Consider the following 23,976-nt stretch of genomic DNA (forward strand, 5'->3'; position numbering starts at 1 on the left):
ATTGTGGGGTCTTGGGAGAGTTAGAAAAAAATGCTTGAAGAGCCAGATCAGAACCCTGAATGCCAGATTAGAGAGTTTGACTAGGAACAGGGTTAAAATCTCCACTCAACTATTAAGTTAACTGGGTGGTTTTGGGCCCATCACTATCTCTCAACCAAACCAACCTCATAAGATGTTTGTGAGGATAAAATGGGAAAGAGGAGAACCTTGGCCTCTTTGGAGGCCTCTTTATTATATGTGTAATAACAGCTAACTAACCAAATAACTCAAAAGAGGCTTTTCTGTCGTTCAGTTATCTGGGGCTATCAAGCTATGACACTATTCAAATGCAGACAAACATTCTGAAACACTTTACAGTTATCTCTTAGGCTAACTGTCTTGATGTAACTTTTTGCCATATCCCACAAAAGTCCCATCCCATAAATCTTCCCAATCTTCCCAGAGTCTTTTTTCAAACTGCAGGTCACTTATGTTATTATTTTTACTTAAGGGAACATGCTGGGAAGTTCATCATATTCTATATAAGCCAGTCTACTTGCATGCCAGACACTCCTGATTTTCAACATAACCTTCTGTGTCTGCCCTCAAAGAAGCACATGGATATTACACTTTCACTGATGGAAGCAACACACAGATGCCCTTTGTGAAAAATCGTACTGAAGGAAATAGTCCTGAGTTGGCAAAATGGATAGCTGACAGAGAAGGAAGAGTGTGTGCATATGCTTTGGTCAGACACATAAACTCCAATCTAGAGGGGCATATGGAATGTATTTTGCATAGATGAAGGCGTGCTGGATTTGGATATGAAGCTGTAGCAAAAGCAAGCACGAATCTTTGTTTCTAGTAGCAAGTTTGGACAACAAAGGCCCATAGATTTTATTAGAAATCAATCCTTTCACATTCCCTTATGAAAATCTGGCTCCGACTTTGTTTGAGATCACGAAGAGCTAATTTCTGGCCTCAGGTGGCACGAAGGATGAGGAGGATTATGAAGAGCCGATTTCCGGGATTTATGTCCATGAAAAGCCTATTATACAGTGAGTCTCTTGTTTATTGCAGACCCCTCAGGAGCTTAGTTAAACTGCTTGTGACTTTTGTTTATCCTAATCACTTGCTGTGTGACATGGCTAGGTGGGAACATCCCCTGAACAGGATGCAAAGGCAATAGTTGAGATAATTCTCTTGATAACCATGCCTCAGAAGTACAGCTGTTTTAGTTAGTGGAAGTAGTTACTGGGAAATGTTGAGATCGGTGACACGCCAGTCATGTGTTCATAGGCAGCATGTAATTACTTTATACTCTGCAACTATCTGGATGTTTTGAAAGAACTTATTTTGTTATGCTCTTTTGTAACCAACTGAAGTCTTATGTCCATACTTCCAAGTTCCATGGATAGGCTGACAAAACATTGTTTATGGGACGCAATGGCTCAACAAAATAAGAAACTGACAGATTCTCACAGACAAAGCGTCCTCCTCTTTCCTATGTTCTGAGGAAAGAAACTATCTGAATTATTAAACATTGCACATCAAACATTTCTGAGGACTCCAGGAAAAGAGGAAGAGGGTTCTACAGAGAATTATTTGTGGACCCTGTTGTTAACTGCACGCTGGCTTCAGAGAGCATGTAGCAATCACATGTTCTTTCTGAAGTTTTGATCCATACTAACTGTGGCATATGCATATTATTTGGGAAATGACAGGGGCCATTTGAACACCCCCCCCCCAAATGCTGTTGCTTTTCTTAATAAATACAACTCTAATTTACAGTACAGAACTGGCTGCTTTCAAAAGAAGCACCTTTGTGGCTTTTATATTATGAGACACAAGACTGGCTGTGGAAAGAACCTTGGAGAAAACTGGGCAGCTCCAAATTTTTCAGAAGAAAGGAAATCTTTTGCATCTGTGACAAGCCTGCTTTAAGAAATGGAATTCTTCCAGGGGTGTCAGTGACAAATCATTGTTGATCAGGTGCTTGCTACCAAGGAAAAAATCCCTAAAATTGGGATTCAACTGAGGTAGTGAGATATTGGTAAAGTAAATCCTGCTATATACACTTTTGTTTAAATGATACTTACTTAATTTATTTTTTGTATATAAAAAGGCTAAAAATCATAAACAACATAAGTAAAAGTAAGCTAGTAAATGAAAGTTGGTGTTTAGTTTGATTATGCTATCTCTCTTCACAAGTTCCATATTATGCAGCACACAGTTCCCAATATACTGGTCACTGATGCAGATGATGCTGTTTTTATTAAAAGGAAGAGCAGCCTAGAAATCAATGGATAGAATCCTGAGATAGATAAGCAAAACTCTGCTCGTGCAGTAGGGCTTTCCTGGTTCCTCTCCTACAACCCCCTGCCTGTCCCCAAGCTGTTCCAGAGGGTCAATGAGCCCCTGGAATGGCACACAATGTGATTCAAGGGGCTGCTAGAAGAAAGAGGAAAACTAGGATAATTTGGTGGGGCTGCCTTGCACAAGGAAATTTCTGTTCCTGCAAGACACCTCTGGACCCAAACCCAAGAATATGAATTGCATAGCTTTTTAGCAGTCAAATATACTTTTACAATCTTAGGTTTTCACACCCATATTTTTCATTCACTGCATACAGTCTGCGTGTTCCTCAAGACTGTGCTTTTGTATTGGAGATATGACAGGTTTTCAGCATTAGGGTTCGCAAAGTCTTGTGTTTGGGAAAGTGAAATTCTTCTTCCTAGGAGTGATTCATTGCTGTGTGGAATATGCAGAAGTATCATGGTCATCAACTGGATAAGTTTGGTCACATAACTAATTAGGACAATTTACCATTTGATAAGCATTTTAAAAAAACATTTTTTCTCACATTCATTCATTCATTGGAGGGTATGCATTCTCCTATTGTACAATTATGCATGGGAGAGCTCACTTATTCTCTTTCTTTTTTAAACAGAGAAGGGACGCATTGAACATTGGGCATACCATATTTCTGACAATCAAATGCCTTCCTTCACTTTTGAATCAAAGTTAGTTAAAATGCTACAATATGAAGAAGAAACTGAGCTGAAAAACTTACTGAACTGAAAGAAGAAGAAAAGCAGTTGAGCGGTTGACTGGTTAGTATCCCACCATACCATGAACTTCTATGTTGTATGAAACCAAATATGACTTACCTCATACTTTCCTTCATTCTCCATCTTAATGTTTTCAATATCCAGCAGGAGTGACCAGACTTGGCCTCGCACCTGGAGGGGAATCCCTTTATAAACTCTGCGGAACATCTACACAGTTTTAAAAGAAAAGAAAAGTAAATTAGCACAAACTGCTGAGAGAGGTGTGTGTGTCTCAAATGTAACAAAACTTGTAGCAGGTTGGCAGTGCTTATATAGAGTATGTAGTCCAGGGGCAGAGGCGTAGGAAGGTCAGGTGGTACCCGGTGCGGAAAATTTATTGTCACCCCCCCTTGATCCTCCACTGCAAAAATGGTTTTACGTTATTTCATATATTCTTACAAAGGAATAATAACAAGTAATAATAATAATAATAATAATAATAATAATAATAATAATAATATCTATTATTTATATCCCGCCATCCCCAGCTGAAGTCAGGCTCAGGGTGGCTAACATCAGATACATAACACTGGTATAAAACCAATCAATAATTAAATTACCTCCTAAAAACATCTCAAAATCAAATTAAAGTCTAATTAGATGGCTTTCCACAGGGTTAGGGTTGGGAACAGTAAGTGTTCCACTGAACTGAAATTAACCGATATGCATGAGATTTCATATATAGCTATATAATCCTTGGTATAGTAAGATAAGACCTTTGGAGCAGGATTTTTTTTTTAAAAGTTTTTTATGAACTGCCCTAGTAGGGCAGTAATTGTTCCTTGATAATTTGTCACCCCCTCCATTATGGAACCTGGGGCAGTCTGCCCCCTACGCCCCCCCTTGCTACGCCCCTGTCCAGGGGTCCCCAAACTAAGACCCAGGGGCTGGATGCGGCCCAATCACCTTCTAAATCCAGCCCGCGGACGGTCCGGGAATCAGTGTGTTTTTACATGAGTAGAATGTGTGCTTTTATTTAAAATGCATCTCTGGGTTATTTGTGGGGCATAGGAATTCATTCATATATATTTTTTTCAAAATATAGTCCTGCCCCCCACAAGGTCTGAGGGACAGTGGATCAGCCCCCTGCTGAAAAAGTTTGCTGACCCCTGATCTAGTCATTCTGAAATGAAATGTCCCAGTCAGATATCCCTTGGGGGAAGCAGAGGGGAGGAAGTCTCACTGCACTAGCAGGACTCGTCATGCTGACTTCAACTAGTACAACAACTTAGCTGAATCCAGCCCATGTGTGTATACATACAGTGGTACCTCTGGTTACGTACTTAATTTGTTCCAGAGGTCCGTTCTTAACCTGAAGCACCACTTTAGCTAATGGGACCTCCTCCTGCTGCTGCGCCGCCAGAGCACGATTTCTGTTCTTATCCTGAAGCAAAGTTCTTAACCTGAAGCGTTATGTCTGGGTTAGCGGAGTATGTAACCTGAAGTGTATGTAACCTGAAGCGTATGTAAACCAAGGTACCACTGTATATACAATGGCACTGATCTATTTAATTTTTGCTCAAAAAGCTCCAAGAATCTTGAACCAAGTGACTGTCAATTCAGCAAAACATTTTTTTACTTATTCTTCTCCTCTCCATTTCACTCCCCTCAAGTTCTCTAGGGAATAATAAGAGGAATAAGGCATTCTAGAGAAGGCCAGACCTTTAAACAAACAAACAAACAAACAAAAACCCAGCATTGGCTCTTTCATTATAGACCAGCCGTGGGAAAGACTCTGCAGTACAGTCACAGAAATATGACTAGCACCAGTGCATTAAGTTTCACTTACATTCTTTGTAGAATCAAGATTGTTTTAATAAAGCACCTGAATACACAAATGCACACACACTGAATGTAGCAGCAACGTAACACAAATTCTGCATCAGGAACAGAAGCACTTTGTGGCATGTATAGAATCATACAATTACCTCATTTTACATAATTATTTTTAATTCTGAACAGAAAAAAGAGGGAGGAACTATGCAAGGCACTGAAGTCTTTACTAACTGCTCAGTAGAAATTCTATTCTCCCCATTCCACACCATCCAGCTTCTATGATTTCACCAGAACTTGTTCACATATTAACATGCTTATTTGTGTAGCCAAAAAACTATACAGTTTTCAAACAGAGAGATTTTTAGCGTACCATATTCCATGCTGACTACAAAATTCCATGTTTATACAGTGTAATATCTTAATACTACAGTATTCCTAACTGGACTGGAATGTACTGATTCAATGAGAAAAAGAAAATGAAAGGTATGGGGGGAGGAATATTCCATGAACAGAGGAAAGATTAAGCCACAATAAATACCAGTAGATCATTAAATCAGGGTACAAGGGCAGTACAAAAAATTATATGATACCCAGGATTCCAGGCCATCCCAGGCTAGTTAAATTCCTTTCTACATTGCTTCAGAGATCGGTGGTAACTGCATTTTCTTGTACAATTAAGAAATTGCAGAGAAAGGAGCAGATTTTTGCTATGGTTCTAAAAGTTAGATTTTTAATTAGTGCAAACCCAACAGCATGTACAGAGCCGTCTCATCCATTGGGGCTGGTGGCGCGGCGCGCCAGGGCGCAATGGCCTGGAGGGCGCCTCCGTCCTCCAGCCCCGCTGGCAGCGCCTGCCGGCAGCGCCCTCTGACTCCCGGCAAGGGAGCTGGCCGGCCACGCCACGCCCTCTGGCTGCCCAGCAGAGCACAGGAGCACAGCTCTGCGCGCCCTTCCAGCACTTCCGGGACGGGAGGCGAGGGCGGCCGGCTCCCGCGCGCAGCCGCGCAGCTCGCGCTCTGCGCGCAGCCGGCCGCCCACCCGATGGAGCGCAAGCTGCCCAGCCGCGCCATCCGGATGCGCGCGGGAGTGCGAGCCGGCCGCCCTCGCCTCCCATCCCGGAAGCGCTGGAAGGGCGCGCAGAGCCCCGCGCCGCTCCAGCGCCACGCCCCTCATCCCCCGCTCGCCCACCCCCCTCCCAAGGGGCGGCAAGCGCGGGAGGGAGGCGGCGGAGAGGCGGCATGGCGGGGGCGCTGGAGGGATAGCCGCGCCAGGGCGGCAGATCCCCTTAAGACGGCTCTGAGCATGTAGAGTAAATAGCTTTCAGCACTACTTCTCTGCCAATATTTCATTTCAGAGCATTGCAGGGAGCAAGTGCCCAACAAGATAAAATTATAATGAACAAACTGCCTCTAGTTTATCCATCTGAAGTTCTCATGCACTTAAAATCAAAGTTGTAAAATGCCTCAGTGCCCTGAGAATCACTAATCACAGAAGGGCAGCCATTTCACTTTGAAACAAACGGTTTTAGGAAACAATAATCCACCCTAGGAAAGCAATTCCCTCTTTCCCTTAGTGTTTTCCTCTGACTCTTAACGTTTTGAAATAAGGAAGGATTTCCAAAGGCAACTGAAAGGATTTGCTCTGGATGTCTTATTATGTTTTTATATTTTGTTTATTCTGTATTTTTATTGCTATTTTATTGTTGATAAATGCTTTGAGACCATTTGGTGAAAATGTAGAAGACAAATTTAAACAAACCAATATTTGGGAGCTGAATAATTTTACATGGTATTCCAGAGCTGCTCACCTATTTCTTACAAGAAGGTGCTAACTTAGAGAAAAAGCATTTTAACTTTCCTTCATTTGGATTAGGGGCCATCCACTCTTAAAATTACTGTATAGTACAACCAACTCTGCGAATAACTGTTTGCCAAATGCCACTGATAATAATCCAGGCCTCTCCCCCCCCCCATCCTTTTCTCCGAAACCTGTAATTCAAGCAAAACTAGTGCAAAATACATGTTGTTGAACAACTCTGACTAGGAGCACTGATATTTGGGCTCATTTTCCAGCATGATAAGACGCTTTAAAGCTGGTGGACTTTTTTAAGCCTTAGGTACAGTTGACTGAATGATCCATTTCTACAATTATTATTATATTTATATCCTGCTTTTTCCCTAGTCTGAGTCTCAAGGAGACTTACACAGATAAAATAGAACAAGCTAAAAACACAAAAAGACCATTATTAAAATGCAACCGAACACTAATTACAATGGGACAGTTGTGGCACTAAGCATTTGAGATTTCATATGTAGGGTGAATGACAAAATATGAACACTCCACCATTCTGTAATTGCTCTGTTGGCTCTAGTATGCTTCGTTCTGTAGTGAGCTAGCCATTCCCAGAATGTGCAGAATCCTAATTCCATAATGCTAAATTTGCTAATAAATGCCAATTCAATTTAGGAGTCTCCTTTTGCTTATTCTTATTCTTATTCAGAGCATTATTCACCACAGAATGTTACTGAACAGTAAGACTCAGCAACTGGGATAAAGTACTGCTGTAATCACAGGCCAAAACAATCTTCTTGAAAAATTTACACAAATTTCTCAATCATGTAGTTGAAAGTGGCCAGAGGACAGAAACAAAGCCTTCAATGGCCTACTCAGTTTTCAGCACCACAATTGTGAAAAGAAAGGACACAATACACTCTTCAGTCTTCCATTTTCTTAAAATAAAGACTAGAATAATTATAATGCTACTAAAATGTGTCACAATTCATCACCTTTTCACTGTTTCTGTATTTTCCCCATTTTCTTAACATCTTCAGCCATTTGTCCACTCGTTCAATCTCCTGAAGTTTTTGCTGGAACAGAATTTTGAAAGTGTAGTTTAGAGGGTTTATTTCCAATTTGTGTGAGCAAGAAAGGAGGGAGGGAGAGCTAGATATCCAAGCCATCAGAATATAGAGTCATATGGTACATGTAAGGCATTAGCTTTAAATATTTTAGCTTTAAACAGGCAAGAAGGAATTTCTCCAACCGCATTCATTCCTTATGCTAGAAAGTAGAAGTTTCCAAATAAAATGTTAGCTCATATGCTACTTTAGGGGCAGAAAACCATTAGTTCTCCAGATAACTGGGATACAACTCCCATCATCCTTGACTATTGACCATGTTGGCTGAAAAGGATAGGAGCTGGAATCCAACAACATTTAGAGAGCTTGAGGTTAGCCAGTCCTGTGCTATTCCTTCAGTATTATTATCTTGAACCTCATCCAAACTGTACAATGTATACTCTGAGCATGGCTTAACACAATGCTGTACAGCTAGGTTTGCCTAAACCTACTCTGAGCATGGCAAATGCTCTTTCATTCAACTGCAATAGCACATATGACCCACAAGCAAGATACTGAATGACCTGATGGATGATGGACTTGACCCTAAAAATGGCAGGAATAACACAGGTGGGAGGGGAGTCGGAGAGCGCAGCAGCAGCAGCAGCAGCAGCCGCGGGCTCGTCGAGGGAAGGCGGCCGGCCGAGGCGCGCTTAGACTCCCTCAATCAATTAGGTTTACAGACCTAATGACTACAGTGCCACATTTTCTCATCTCTAATTTATCCATAATGCCCAACCATCCTTCTAATTATTGCCAGCAAAATTTACAAGAATTCAGCAGCTGACCATTCTTCCTCAGGTCAAGCTAAGCTGCAGCAAGCAGCCTCCCAGTTTTGCATGTGAAGCTTTGGTGCTGCATTTTAGAATATACAGAGGAAATATAATCAAACCTTCCTTGTGATGAAGTTCCATTTTCTTCATAGCTGACTAAGGCCTAAACACAGTCATCTGGAAGTCTATTTGAAATCAGCAGGACTTGCTTCCAAGCAAGCGTGTTTAAGTTGGGATGAAGAGCTATTATTATTTATCCAGAGAGCTAAGATTCTTATGTGAATAATTGCAGTGTCTTTCATCACTTGCTACTGAAAAACAAACACAGCAGCAGCAGCAGCAGCTGCCACCTTCCCCCAATTACTCCAGAGCAAGAAAAGCTCCCAGTTCCTACCTTCTCCTCCAGAGCACTGCGGGTTGGTAGCTCATGCTCACTGAAAGATGAAAAATTCTAAATGAACCAATGCATAATGCAAGAAGTGTACAAGCAAAGTGATCCTGTAGAGAAAGGAGGTCTGACGGTATGCTTCAAATGATTGGGGGGGACGGAACACATAGGATTGTATCCAAAGTAGCACTAAGTGAATCATTCCACCAGTGCAAGGATTTCTGCTTGTGCAATGGAACATTTCACCACTCTTCTCTCCTTTTACTGCCCCCAAATCTGTTATAGGGGCTCCCCCAACCCTCCATAGCAGATTTGGAGAGGGCACAGGGTGTGTATGAGTGAAGAAGGGAAAGGGAGGAAGTTCCACTGTGCATGTGAAAATTCTTGCACTGATGGGATGCATTAGGTGGAGGCTACCCATAGCAGCTTACTGGTCTACTACTTGGCTAAGGAGATTGTTATTAACTTGATCATTTCTTTATTTCACATTTGATCAATGATGCCTGGTCCCAGAAAATGTGGAAACAGTGTCAGAAGGGAGATCTCCTTTGTGCTCCTGTTCACAGATGAATACAATACATAAAACAAAAAGCTATAAATTTGCATAAACCACCATAATAGAGGTGGCAAAAAAGGGGTTAAAATGCTACCCAGTCTGAACACCTGAATCCCTCTGAAGGGCAGCTGTAGAAAGCTGAAACACTGTTGCATTCCCATGTTTTTCAGAAACTGTTTACATTCTATACATAATCTGCCCATATAAAAGAAACACAAATATTGATTTCCAAGGATCAAGCCCTCTCATAGCTTAGCTGTACCTTATCATGGCAGAGTTTTCATAAGCAACAGAAAGTAATTTCCTTTCTGCTTCTGACTTGCACAAGTGGACAAAAGCACTTGGCTGAAATACAGTGGTGGAGGACCCAACCATGACAGTGAAAGGGATGCAACTGTGGCCTTCAGCACTAGTTTCAGCAAAATGTAGAGGACAAGAAAAGGGGAACTTACTGCAAAAACCCAAATCTGTCAGTGACTTTGTAGAGAGCGAAGTCAGCATCTTCCCATGGATCGATCTGAGCTCCTTCCTGCCTTCCCTGTAAAGAAGGTTGCACAATAGTTTACACTATGGTGACTAACAGATGATACCATTTTGAGAAGAAATGGAGAAAATTTATGACGCCATCTGTTCTCACGTCATTTTTACTCATCTAAGACTAGCCATGGGTTGATTTTGTGTCTTTTATAAGCTGTAAGCGTAAAGCAGGTCAGCAAAGTGATGGTTGGGTATGAACTAATATTTGTACAATGGCAGCTGTCTTGCCTGTGATATGCACTGGGCACAAACGTGTTGTTTTTGGTTGCAAGTACAGTGGTACCTTGGGTTATATACACTTCAGGTTAAGAACTTTGCTTCAGGATAAGAACAGAAATTGTGCTCTGGTGGCGCAGCAGCAGCGGGAGGCCCCATTAGCTAAAGTAGTGCTAGAACATTTTCAGGTTAAGAACGGACCTCCGGAACGAATTACGTACTTAACCAGAGGTACCACAGTATCACCGTTCTTCTTTGCTTGTGGCTCAGCATGAAACTGGAGGGGACCATTTAAAAGATTATACATTCTGAACAAGAAGGACCAAGGATGGGAAATGAAAATGAAGCACTTATAGCTTTCCTTATCATTGTGTGTTTGAGACCCTGAACCCTTTACTGAAGTTTCTGCTTTCTGCAGAATGTTGGGAAAATACCTGTCTGGCTACAAAACCAGAGGGCACACAGCAAAAAACAAGCTGCGTAGTATATAGTCAATATACTGGGGCCAATTAATCCCTCACTTGCTAGGACCCCATGGTCCCTTCATCCCTCCAAAATGTATGAAAAGCCAAATACCGGTAATAAGGATGATTTGAAGACGGATGGCATTGATCAAGGGAAAATTGAATATCCCATATTGCTATTTTCTGAATCTGGTTGACTTATTACAAGTTCCTGTGTTCTGTAGACAGTTAAGCCAAAATAAATCCTTGGTTGGTAGCATATTAAGTGGGGGGAAAGCAAGGTTCTTACCTTCTCATACTTAGCAATGATTTCTGCCCTTTCCTCTGCTATTAAGGCATCTATATCTTTCTTCATGTCAAAGGCTGTAAGAAAAGGAAAAGGCAAACAATGACATTATAAGCAGCAGTCATAGCAGGGAGGGTTGGGGGGGGGGGCAAATGTGCTAATAGAAAAAGGCTTCACTTACAACTAAAAGCCATAAAGCCTATCCTAAAGCTAAATAACAGGCTTAAGCTGCAAAATCCCAATAAAATATATACTGAGTTCATATTGTATAACTCAGGCTTTTTGGAGGGGGCAATCACCACCAGCAAGAAAAAGACAGGCAACTAAAGGTAATTATTGCAAGAAGCAGCACCTTCAAAATCTTTCCAGGTTTTCAATCACATTTATCAAATTTTCTATAGATAGGAATATGCAGTATAGTATTATTGATTTACAGCGAAGATTATATTCCATTATATCTAATAATATGCCAACTCAAGTCCACTTACGAAAAGTATAAAATAAACATAGCAAAAATATGATAAACAAAGCAACTACAAAAGCAATAAAGCAATAGGAAAGGGTTGACATGAAACTGTGACTCATACTTGTGATGACAAGGGGAATGCAACTGCAATCCTAGACACTCTCCTAATCAAACATGTTGATAATGCTTTTTAAATAGAGACAGAAAGCTACCAGTCCATAATTGTTCAAGATAAAAACCAGAGTTAATTTATCCTGTCCTTCACTTATACCAGTCTAACTGCATGAGATGACAGCACAACCACTGTGTTAGAATACAAGGCCACACCAAATTCCCATAAAGCAGAGGTCGGGCTTGAAGGGCAATTAAAAATAAAGAAGAACGGAGAGTGCTGAACACCTCTCTCAACTAAAATTTAGCCCTAAGCCATTTATTTTGACTATTTTTCATTTTGCACGGGTTACTTCTCATCTTGGGATACTTAGGGCAAGAAAAATGTCCCTGAAGGGGTGGGTGGTACTGAAGATATATTTTAGCATCTATTCTGCATTTATGAAATCCCCTGTGCACCTTACAGGAATTTAATGGCAACCAAATACTAACATACAAGACTGCCATCAGTTCATGAGGGAGGGTAGTGAATGCACCTCCATCTTCTGTTGGAATGTCTTGCACCACTGAGGTGGGGGTGTCTTCTGATAAGACTACTCAGGCCCCTCCCAAACAACAAGCTTGCCCCTCTTATCCCATTTCTCCTCTCTTTCTGATTAGTCATGCCAAGAGGTCTCCATAGGGCTCATGACAGGTACACTCCCATACGCACAATAAATTTGGTTATGTGGTTGCAAAGAACGGATAGTTAACATCAGGAGTAAGTTCTTCCACCTAACTTGATCCATGGAATAGGTTAAGCAGAACATTATGAAATGGTAGCCAACTCTGTGTGGTACAAATGCTGCCAGGATTGTGAAGGATGACAGCTGATCACAGAACATGGAGGTGTTTCAGAACTGGTTTCGAGCCTCCTGGGGTAGAGCTCCCTAGCAGAAAAAGGCATGCAAATTGGGTGAAAAAATGTAGAGCAGCAAAAACTTGGGTCTCTTTCATCATGAGATTCCACCTGCACTGAAAAAGTCCAAGAATAGCAGAAGTCTCAGCCTTTTGAGTTTCTCTCTCTCTCTCTCTCTCTCTCTCTCTCTCTCTTTTCTTTCTTTCTTTACAGTATACTAAGTAGTTCAGTACACAAGCTGGAAGCCCTAAATAATGGTAACCCTTTGTTTAGCCTCAGTATTTATTTTGCTCTGTCAAAAGCACTAAATCCACATAAGCATTCACAGGAAATGAAACAAGTGAATGCTGCTGATGAAACATGGAAGGCCTTACCTGAGATGGTCCTTATGTCTCACGCTGCACGTCTTGAGGCTGCGGTGGCCTCTCCCTCCTTGATGCTACCTGACAGAAAACATTCCAAATGCTCAATGCGCCTCTTTGCATCCACCTCTTCTGTCCGCAGCTGGCACTTTCAGGCAGTCCTTAGCATGGTCCCTCTCAGCCTTGCCCACCAAACTCCATAGTCAGTGAAAACTTTTCTGCTTTTTTCTACACAACTGATGATCATTAGTCAGGTTGAAAGAAATACTGCTTTTCCTTTTTATGCAGATGATCTCCTTTTTCCACTGGATTGACTGGTGGGGGGATTAAAAAAACAAATATAACTTTTTAACCCTTGAAAGCTACGAACCCCCCCCCACACACACACACCGAATTGAAATGCCTTCATCACAAACTGAGTTCTCATATTACTTAGAGTAAGGGAGCAGATATGTAAAATCCCAGAGCAAAAATCATGGCCACTGTGCTAGCTATACCATTGTCTAGCTTAGCATTATGTGTGAACCTGCACTCATGGCTTGTCTCACTCTAGAATAACCATGAGGTTTCTCCATTTAATCCTAATGACTTGTTTGGGGTAGACAGACAAATCTCAAGCCTGGGTCAGCCAGTGGGAAGCCACCAATTAAGAGACTTCAGGAAAGGGCTGAATTTGTATAAGATAGTATGTGCAGAAGCTCACAGAGGCAAACTGTTCCTTATGCAAAACACACTGACTTAGCCCAATCTAACAACATTGGGTATTTTGTGATACCAGTTATACTTTTTGCTTATTCTAAACAGTAAATAGTTGTTCATGCTGTACTGCATTTTTTTGTAGGGGTGGAATTTTGCTGTCACTTTACAAGGCACTAATGATTCAGTTTTTAAAATGAATGAAAGAGAGAGAGGGTGAGAGAGTATGAAGCACAGGAGTTAGTATTTCTATAGTAGCATGATGTCATTTGTCGACAATTTGCTTATGTAAGGGAGCTCAGTTTAAATGCAACATCTGATTTTAATCAGCCTTTCATTTTCTGACATGGCTGATTGGCTCTCAAAATGAGTTAAGCACCAGTATCTTCAGGTCATTGAGGCTTCAAGGAAATGCTATGTATCAGATACCCATAAAACTCATTTAACAAAACCCTGCCTGCCTCCCAGCAAGGCTTTGCTCATGTCAGCGGAAACAAGATGTTAGCATTCTTTAATGGGACAGATTGAGTTGGAGTTCTAAATTTCTGGAAAAAGCTAAGTAAGAACATAAAGAAGTAGCACACAGCACAGCACCCTAGCATAGAACGGTAATCACAACACCAGTTGTTAAACTGATTCTTCTTAACCAGTTCGATTAGAGAAGATGGAGCAATGAGATAGAGCTATATGACAACAATCAAAATTACATGCAATGGTGGCAGATCAGTGTCTCTAAAAGCAGATCTGCTGCAAGCTAGGATAGAAGAGGGGGAAATTCAGTTCTGTTCACATTTCATAAGGACTTTTTGAAAGAAAAGAAAATCACAAACGAATGCAGAAATGTGGAGATCTGAAGATCAGAAAAATGTGAAACTGAGAGATTCCTCCATCTTTGGCACCAAGGAAGTGCAAAGCAAGGGATGGAGGTACAATTTGGAATACAAAAAGTGAGAGACCAGGCAAGATGCACTAAACTCACCCACACTCCTCCCAAGAGTGGGCTCCAGTACTGAAAGCAAATCCAACTGGAGAAAAGCAGTTGCAAGGGAAGTGTTCAGCATTCACCCGCCCGTTCCCGCACACCACTAGAATTTTAAATTGTATCACCACACCCACTAACAGGATGGAGCTACGTTAGGCCCTCATACTATTTTGCTGTAATTTACATGATCATTCTATTTTCACAACAGTTGGGAATCACTCAGAGCAGTGGTGTAGCTCAGGTGCCCAGGGGAGTGCACACGTGCTGCCCCCGGGTGAGCTGCCCATGGGGGCGGGGCAAGCCGGGGCAGGGTGCGCTGTGCAGAGCCTTGCTGCTGCCTCTCCCTCAGCTGTAGGGCAGCTGAGGGAGAGGTGGCAGGCAGACGCAAGCCCCACACTGTGAGCCTGCAGGTGCCCGAGCCACCGTCTCACTCCCACATGCCACAGTGTGGCAGGCAGTGGCCCCCCCCCCCGATACGTCTCTGACTCAGAGCACACTCCTATTTGTTTTTTCTCCATGAGACAGGTGCCATTTTGTCACAGTGACATTTCGGCTTGAAATTGACATTTTTTTCAACTTTTAGAATGAAGAGCACATATGAAATAACTCTGTTCTACTCATGACCCCATCCACTCAAAGCATGCTCTCAGCAGGATGATTCACTACCTGTACAGTAATCCAGGCATTCACTCGGTCATAGTGACCTGACCCAGCGTCCCTGACTCATCACTTGTAAAACAGCACAATGCAATGGTCAAACCTACTGGTACTTGTGTTGTCAAGCAACGAAGTAGTTATAGTGCTTACTGTGGAAATGATGAGGTTTCCTGTGGTCTCTATCCTAAATAAAAGTGGTGCTCAAGATACGTCTTCAGGGTTAACCTGGCACCTTCCTAGCCTGATAGAAAATGTAACAGAATGATGGCAGCTACTTTGATTTCACATTGGCATGAAACCTGTTCTGTTTAGTTTTATAAAGGTATACCCTATGGCTTGGCATCAGGCCAGTTCAACTAAATTAACCTCTGGGTTTGTGACCTCCCATTCCCACCAACCCAGATAAAAGTTTAAAATATACTTTTGGATGAGCCGTATCAGCAAAAGGAGTTGACAGAAAATGAGTGGGAGGATATTTTTGGAATGAGCAGTAAAAACTTGATAGGACAGGTTGTACTCCCAACTCCTACTTTCTATAGACTTGATGGACAGCTTAGTGTTGCTTCTGCATGTTAGAAGTTTATTTTGCTTTAGTTTAAAATGAAGAAACAAGATGTTAATAAGTAGGTGTGATACTAGCGAAGACAAACTACTTTAAATAGAAACTAAACTCTTCAACAGCAATTCTTCATCTGCTATTTTTAGATATTGCAGAGGATAATTAAGACAAACATTTGTTTTGCTTTAGCCTAGAATTCATCTGCCAGATGATGGAAGTTAAAGAGACAAGAGTTTCTTTTTTGGTCTTGGTTTAAAACAACAAACAAAACAAAAATCCTTTTACTTGACACATACAGTATTAAATTGTACAGACCACACTAGAAAAAGTAGACAAATTGAAGAAAATTCTTTGATGCATGCAAATGTTTCTTAAGCCCCTCTCTCACAGATTTTACAAACAAATTAATCATTCTTATGTTCCATATAGGATCAAATACGTGCAGCTGTGCCTTTGGAAGTGTTTTGTACACACACAAATATGTCCTGTTCCAAAACTGTCAACCACTTTCTGCTGCATTTTATTTTCATGTTTGCCATTAAACCTGATTAAAATAGTTCCTTTAAACACCCCTGAAATCAAGAAGAAAAGCATCTGTGGCCAATTCAGACTTGATTTGTGGTTTGTTAAACTGTGGCTTGATGTAATGTGCAAGCCAGGCCAGTGCTGTAATATCTTGTTGTCCCTTTATGTCTCATAGAACTTGGTTACAAGGTGGTTGCTAACTATCTCTGCACTCTGTTTTAAACATTATGCAGCCACAGCACATACATAACCTAGTATTTCATGGCCAGAAGGGAGAAATCTTATTAGTTCTGACTGATAATTTCTTAGCCCAAACCAAACAATAACCCTCTTCTTAAAAGTCCCATAACCTGTTCGTTGCATTTAAGTTGGAAATGATTTCTAATTCTGGAAAAATTCATCAGGCACACTTTAATATTACAAATAGTATTATCTTAAATCCCTGCAATGACTTTTGTATAAAACTGCAGATCTCTGCAATCCACTGTGTCCATGGGGTTTTATGCCTTAAATTCACTTTACATAATGCCCCAGAGGTGTGTCAATTAACATTAACAGTTGGATTTTTTCTGATGTTTATAAGTAACAACTCACATTCTGCAAATATGTTCTAAGATTTTTGTTTTGTTTTGTTTTCTAAACGAAAGGAAGGGATGGTTTCCTCCCCCCCCCCCTTTCTGTGGGACATTCAACATTGGAAGAGGTGCTTTCTATACTTACTGGATATCAATTATTCAATAATGGTATTTAAATAAAAGACTGAGGGATAATGAGGTTCTGAGACTGTCTGAAGCCAAACCCTTGAGAATAGACGCTGAAGAGAGTCCTTGAGCTGTTCTTCACAGCAGGAAGCACTGAGAAAATTAGTTGTCAATGTGCCCTGACTGAACACACATACTGCATGAGGTTTGCTGGCCTGCTGACTTCCATTGATGCTCTTTCTGCTTGGCCTATATTTGTGCACGTATGATTGTATCCGAGGCACATGGTTTTTCTTTTTCACCTAACCTAAAGGCTGAGGACCAGTTATAATAGGAATTGGGAACCTGTGGTCCTCCAAATGATGTTGGATGAAAACCCCCATCAGCTTGAACCACTGGCAATACAGGCTGGGGCTGACTGTGATGGGGTTCAACAATGTGGTCTAATAACCACCTTTTAATCTTCCTGCTATTCTGTGAAGTTGGTTAAAAACATATATGTCTTTTTCAAAGTAACTACAGTGAGCTACACAGCCAAACAGGACTTTGTCCCTTTCCTTACTGAAACCCACCTCTATCAGCTTGATCATACATAAATAAAATTGGCCAGAATATGATCTGGTTGCAGTTTTGAACTGAGTCTTGCTGACAAACATCCTTTAGCATCTCTGCTGTTAGAGGGAGGGAGGGAGTGTGTGAGGGGGGGGGGGGAGGGAGAGAGAAACAGGCAGATATTTCATCCGTCTCTGCAAAGACAAATACCATATTTTCAACTTGCTAAAATGCAATATTGCCTCTCATTGGCATATTCTGCTTGACAAAACATGGCTTAGTAGTCCTGGATATTGTCTGCAACATCAGTGATGCATAGCATGATTCTCCCTCTGCTCTAACCCATGTCAACTCATCAGTGTTTTTTTTAAAATTATAATAATAAATTTATTTGGTAGCTGTGCTTTCCCTGCTATGCACACCCAGTCTAGACTGATCATCAAGGCACAATTCACCACCCCCTAAAAATCTGGATAAACAGCCGTTAAAACCCCTCCTACCATTAGCTGCCTGGGGTCTGTGTTTCCTGCTACTGGTTCACAGACCTACCACATTATGGATAAGATGGCTGGGACTCAACTGATTTGTTAGAAAGAACCACACAACTGACACACTGCATAAGTACAACATGCATGATAGCCCTAAATATGTAACACAACCGTGAAAAATGGAGTGGTTTTTCTTTTATTATTTCTTACCCTGAGATTTTTGTAACTCATATTCATAAGAACTGGATAAAAACCAGAGTTCTGGTTTCAGAAAGAAATTCAGCCACACAAAGCAAGGCACACTTATTCATACAAACAGCACCAATCACAGAATGCCATGAAAGGTTCTTTGGTAAGGGTGGAAGAAGACAAGAAATATTTTACAGATCACAAACACATTCTCTCGTAGCTTTTGCATCAGATGAATCACTATATACTACATATATAATGAAGAAAAAGAGAGTTAGATTAGAACAAGTGTGTGTGACAGAAGACCAAACTTATAAAACATATAAGTGATGAGTATGAAACAAGTAACAGCTACTGTATACTAATTAATTTGGAATGAAAATATTTAACCATTTATATATTCACAATCTAACATATGCCAAATAATTCACATATACTAAGAAGTATTCAATGTTTATAAAATTGCAGGATATTCAAATATTGCTATCTAAACCAGGTTTCCTCAACCTCGGCCCTCCAGATGTTTTGAGACTACAATTCCCATCATCCCTGACCACTAGTCCTGCTAGCCAGGGATCATGGGAGTTGTAGGCCAAAAACATCTGGAGGGCCAAGGTTGAGGAGGCCTGATCTAAACGATAAATGGTATGGCCATCTTTTATTTACAATAAATTATATCTATGCATTATTAATAAATTATATATCATATATAATTTATTAACCATACCTACATGTACTCAGCACATGAATCTCTTTCCCCTTTACACATTTTGAAGAGCAGAACGTAAGGTACACTTTTCTTTAAGTAGCAGGATAGCACCATTAAACCCCAATCACTCCAAGGGGGAGGGGAAATAAGTCATGGATCTGAGAGAGGGTTTCCCCCCCTGCCACTTTCCCTAAAAAACCCTGCTGTTTACTGAATTGGTACAAACATCAATCAGGTTTTCTGTGGATTGACGTTTGCTCTAATTCAGCAGTAAACAGCTGGTTTTCTCAGGGAAAGAGGCGGGACACACACAAAAATCCTCTCCAACCTGTGACTTGAAATCACCAGATTTCAAATCCAACTAAAGTATGGATGGGGCCCTAAATTGAAGCGTTAAGCTGTGGAAAATTAACAGCAGGAGGAAATGAAGGGAGGCAGGGAAGGGAGGCAGGGAAAGAACTGAGGGTTTCTGTTGCGGGTAGAAAGTCTGTCATTTGGATGCCAGTTCTCCTAATATATGAACAGCAGTTTCACCCAACAGGCTGGAAACAAGTTGCTCAGAGACCATGTCTACCCACTTCAGTAGATCTGGTACCCAAACCTTGTAATCACACAGTGGCCAGAACTTGTAGAGCTTTTCTCTGTTGTTTGGCGTGGGTGTGGGTGGGTGATCATCCCATCCATGCCTCCTTAGGGAACTCCTGCAAACACCCATAACAAGAGTACTTGCCTTTTAAACAAACTTAATTTATAAACGTGCTCTCACAAATAGCATGGGGGAAAAACCCATATCTGTGTACTGTAGAACCTGGTACAAATAAGGCTGCAAGAAAATATAGGGTGGTGGTTGTTCAAAGAACATGATCACTTTGTGCTTACCACTACTCAATTGCATTTATGGTTTAATGTGGCAAATACTTAAAACATTTGAATAAATCAGAGCTTAAATGGAAGGTGGCCAGAGGAGGTTGCCTCCACCCTCACACTGCTCTATTTACAAAGTTACGGGGAACACAAATTGTCCAACACAGTGGGAGTTGTTGAGGGATTATGAGGCTTGTGGATTTACTTAACATCTTCTACCCTTTGCCCCATAATGCAAGCATTGAGACGAATCTAAATATATCATGAAAGGAAAACGCCAACTATGAAATACAGGGAAACCATGCATCTTATATCACAGTGAAGATGATGCCTGTAGGCAAGCAGTATTCTGCTTACAGGTAGGTAGCTGTGTTGGTCTGCCGTAGTCGAAACAAAATAAAACATAAAAAAATTCCTTCCAGTAGCACCTTAGAGACCAACGAAGTTTGTTCTTGGTATGAGCTTTCGTGTGCATGCAGAACAAGAACAAACTTCGTTGGTCTCTAAGGTGCTACTGGAAAGTATTCTACTTGGTCACACAGAGTTTTAGGCAGATACCTCCCCTTCTCCAAATGTACTGCTCAAATAAAATTAGCTTGTCTCAAATTGTGAATAATTGTTTGCTTTGTAGAATATCTGTATGGACACCCTGTTCCAATTTCACACAATATGTTATTCAACAATTAATCATCAAGGTGCTTTTTCTAGCTGAAGTTAGCTGTCTGTTAGGGGGCTGGGGAGAAACCAGGGAAGGGAAGAGTGCTCTTCTCCTTGCCTTACTCTCTAAGCATTTTGGAACAGACTGGCCACAGAGGCATTTCCAAGGGCACAGTCAATCACCTGGGCTACATCTGTAGCTCTCTGACATGAAATAAGATTTCCTATTTGGTTTATTCACATTGTTGCCAGCTTCCAGGAACTAAGGGTGTCAAAATAGAATACTGCCTGTCACCTAAAGAGCTCCTTCAATTGTCATGGACTGGAGACAGATGCAGGGGAATTCTGCTATTTTCAGGAGGCTTTATATTATCAACAGCTACCTAACAAGTAAAAACAAAATAAAAAATAAAAAAATCCTTCCAGTAGCACCTTAGAGACCAACTAAGTTTGTTCTTGGTATGAGCTTTCATACCAACTTAGTTGGTCTCTAAGGTGCTACTGGAAGGAATTTTTTTATTTTGTTTTGACTATGGCAGACCAACACGGCTACCTACCTGTAACTAACAAGTAAAGTTACTGATAATAATAGGTGAGGTTTTGCTTGGCAGCCTAAAAGGAAGTACTGGATTTTATTTTATTTTTAAAGAGGCCCAAGAGCTGGGGACAAACTCTGTCCTTTGTGTTAGAACAAAAAGTCTAAGCTTTGAATTAGGATTGGACAGGTTTTTCTTTTAAGTTCTCCAGGCACATTAGAAAGCATCAAGGCAGGAAAACACCCATGGAGAATGAAAAAGAAAACCCCTTTGTTCTTTTAGTACTAATAAGAATCAGCTTGGAGGAGACTTCTAAACAGAGCTACAGTTCTCAAATCTCATAGTACTTTAAAAATAAGAAAAGGTGACGTCAAAGGCAAAGCAATTCCAAAGTTTTTCTGGTACAGACAAGGCTTTTAGCCTAGTTGTGTACAGTGATGCTGAGTGATCAAAATGCAAACATAAAATGTGCCACAAATGACATTCTCAAATGTTTTTAAACCCAAGACAGACTTATATCCAAGAGAAGCCAATGTATTGTGAACACATTTAGCTATTAAAAAAAAAAGTATGTGCATCTGCAGAATACCAGTGAATACAATGCTGTGAAATGCTCCAGGCACTCTCTGGCTGCTCCTTTGCTTTCCTCTGCTCCGCCCCACTCTTCCTGTTGGGAGAACTAGGAAAGAAGTTGCAACTGCAGGGTGCTTTCTGTCCCAGGAGGTACTTTAGTGGTGGCGGAACAGCAGTAGTGGGCAGTTTAGGGAGCTGCTTCCTCCCATTCTACCTCTTCTTCCCCCTCCTGTTGCACCTGCAAAAGGAAGTGCCCTGAAGTTACAACCTCCTCCCATCCTAGGGAAACAACTGCAGGCTGCTTTGTTCCCCAACATGGGGAATGGTGAGCAATAAGCCAGCATTTGTAGCAGCAGATCAGTGATGATGTGATACAGATTCACATACTTGTTTGTTTCACTTTAAGTTATATATCCTGCCTTTCCTCCAAGGAGCAAAAGCAGCACACATGGTTCACCATCTTTGCCTCACAAAAAAACCTGTGATGTGGTTTAGGCTATGACACTGTGCCTGTCCCCAAGGTCACCCAGTGAGCTTCATGGCTGAGTAGGGATTTGAACTCTGGACAACCAGTTCTAGTGTGACATTCTAACCTAACCACTATACCACACCGCTTCTCACACATTCATGGCAATCTGAGCCTCTTTTTTAAAAAGTGCCAGTCTTGGCCCCTCAGTCTTGCAAATAGTGCAGTACTTGTGTTATTACATCCAGAATCAAAAGCAGCTTTTTAGAAAAGCAACTGTACATATAAGTTGCGCGGGGGGGGGGGGGCTGGGTACATTCAAACAAAGTGTAATTGGTGAAATCTCTCCACTATACAGCTCTCCACACAAAACCAAAATTAGAACTTTGAGTCAGGAACCTGCTGTTTAATAGGACAGAACATACTGCCCTATTTCCCCCTAATTCTGCCAATGCAGTGAGGAGAACCAAGGGTCTCATTCCTTATTAGGCTTACTAAGTCACAATAAGGCTGGATTGGATGAATCCCAAACCAGAATTAAGATTGCCGCAAGAAATATTAACAACCTCAGATATGCTGATGACACAACCTTGATGGCAGAATTAAAGAACCTTTTAATGAGGGTGAAAGAGGAGAGCGCAAAATATGATCTGAAGCTCAACATAAAAAAACTAAGATCATGGCCACTGGTCCCATCACCTTCTGGCAAATAGAAAGGGAAGAAATGGAGGCAGTGAGAGATTTTACTTTCTTGGGTTCCATGATCACTATAGATGGTGACAGCAGTCACAAAATTAGAAGATGCCTGCTTCTTGGGAGGAAAGCAATGACAAACCTAGACAGCATCTTAAAAAGCAGAGACATCACCTTGCCAACAAAGGTCCGTATAGTTAAAACTATGGTTTTCCCAGTAGTAATGTATGGAAGTGAGAGTTGGACCATAAAGAAGGCTGATCGCCGAAGAATTGATGCTTTTGAATTATGGTGCTGGAGGAGACTCTTGAGAGTCCCATGGACAGCAAGAAGATCAAACGTATCCATTCTGAAGGAAATCAGGCCTGAGTGCTCACCTGAAGGACAGATCCTGAAGCTGAGGCTCCAATACTTTGGCCACCTCATGAGAAGAGAAGACTCCCTGGAAAAGACCCTGATGTTGGGAAAGATGTAGGGCACAAGTAGAAGGGGATGACAGAGGATGAGATGGTTTGACAGTTTTCTCGAAGCTACTAACTTGAGTTTGACCAAACTGCTAGAGGCAGTAGAAGACAGGAGTGCGTGGAGTGCTCTGGTCCATGGGGTCACAAAGAGTCGGACACAATTAAACAACAAAACAACAACAAAGTCACAATCCAGAGATCAGTGCACAACCTTTAAATTCCCTACTGCAGTCAGCAATGAGGCAGGTGTAGCTTCTCTTGCCAGTTCCTCCCCAAACCCAATCGACACCTGGAGTCAGGCAGTTAAAAGCAAAATGAACTTTATACCCAAGTTACTAAGTTTAAATTTCTGGTTTTGAAACACAACTATTTATTTCCTTTTAAGGAACCACAAACAGAAGGTCAGGAGGACTTGCATACAAAATAAATAAATGCAACATTTAGAGTTAGTATACACACCACAAAGTTTGCAAAACAGCTAAATTCAAAATAACTGCTTGGGCTCCTTCAAGGGACTTGGCTATGCCAGTAGAATTTCTGACTCTTCCTACATTGCTAACCTGATCTCCATGCCACACTGCAAACTTTTTCCAAGTCCCTTCAGTTGGGCCTCGCAAGTGGTCCCTGTAGGGCTTCCAGGAAGACTGTAAGCAGCTTTACCTATACAGGCTGGTCAAACTAAGGAGCAAGACCATTCTATAAAACCAGGTGGGATGTTATTGGTGTCTCAGACCACTTGATTCTGTTGGGCTCAGAAGTAGCAGTATATCTTTGAGCCAGCTACAACCATGCTGCAGAGCAGCAGGATCTGTGCCTTCAAGTTCCTCTGCTACAAAAGGCAACCCA

At 41.4% G+C, this 23,976-nt stretch overlaps 1 protein-coding gene across 1 annotated transcript in view; it reads right to left on the reverse strand.

The window, feature by feature from the left end:
- LOC117050382 overlaps positions 1–23,976 on the reverse strand; it is a 91,615-nt gene that overhangs the window by 14,801 nt on the left and 52,838 nt on the right. Inside the window, exons 2-7 of the mRNA XM_033156031.1 lie at positions 12,832–13,133; positions 10,986–11,059; positions 9,932–10,017; positions 8,930–8,969; positions 7,652–7,732; positions 3,150–3,257 (exon numbers count right to left, since the gene is read on the reverse strand). Coding sequence (XP_033011922.1) covers positions 3,150–3,257; positions 7,652–7,732; positions 8,930–8,969; positions 9,932–10,017; positions 10,986–11,051 — 381 coding nt within the window. The 5' untranslated portion in view covers positions 11,052–11,059; positions 12,832–13,133. The remainder of the gene's footprint in view (positions 1–3,149; positions 3,258–7,651; positions 7,733–8,929; positions 8,970–9,931; positions 10,018–10,985; positions 11,060–12,831; positions 13,134–23,976) is intronic.

The sequence above is a fragment of the Lacerta agilis genome, chromosome 1, assembly GCF_009819535.1.
Source record: "Lacerta agilis isolate rLacAgi1 chromosome 1, rLacAgi1.pri, whole genome shotgun sequence".
Lineage (NCBI taxonomy): Eukaryota > Metazoa > Chordata > Lepidosauria > Squamata > Lacertidae > Lacerta > Lacerta agilis.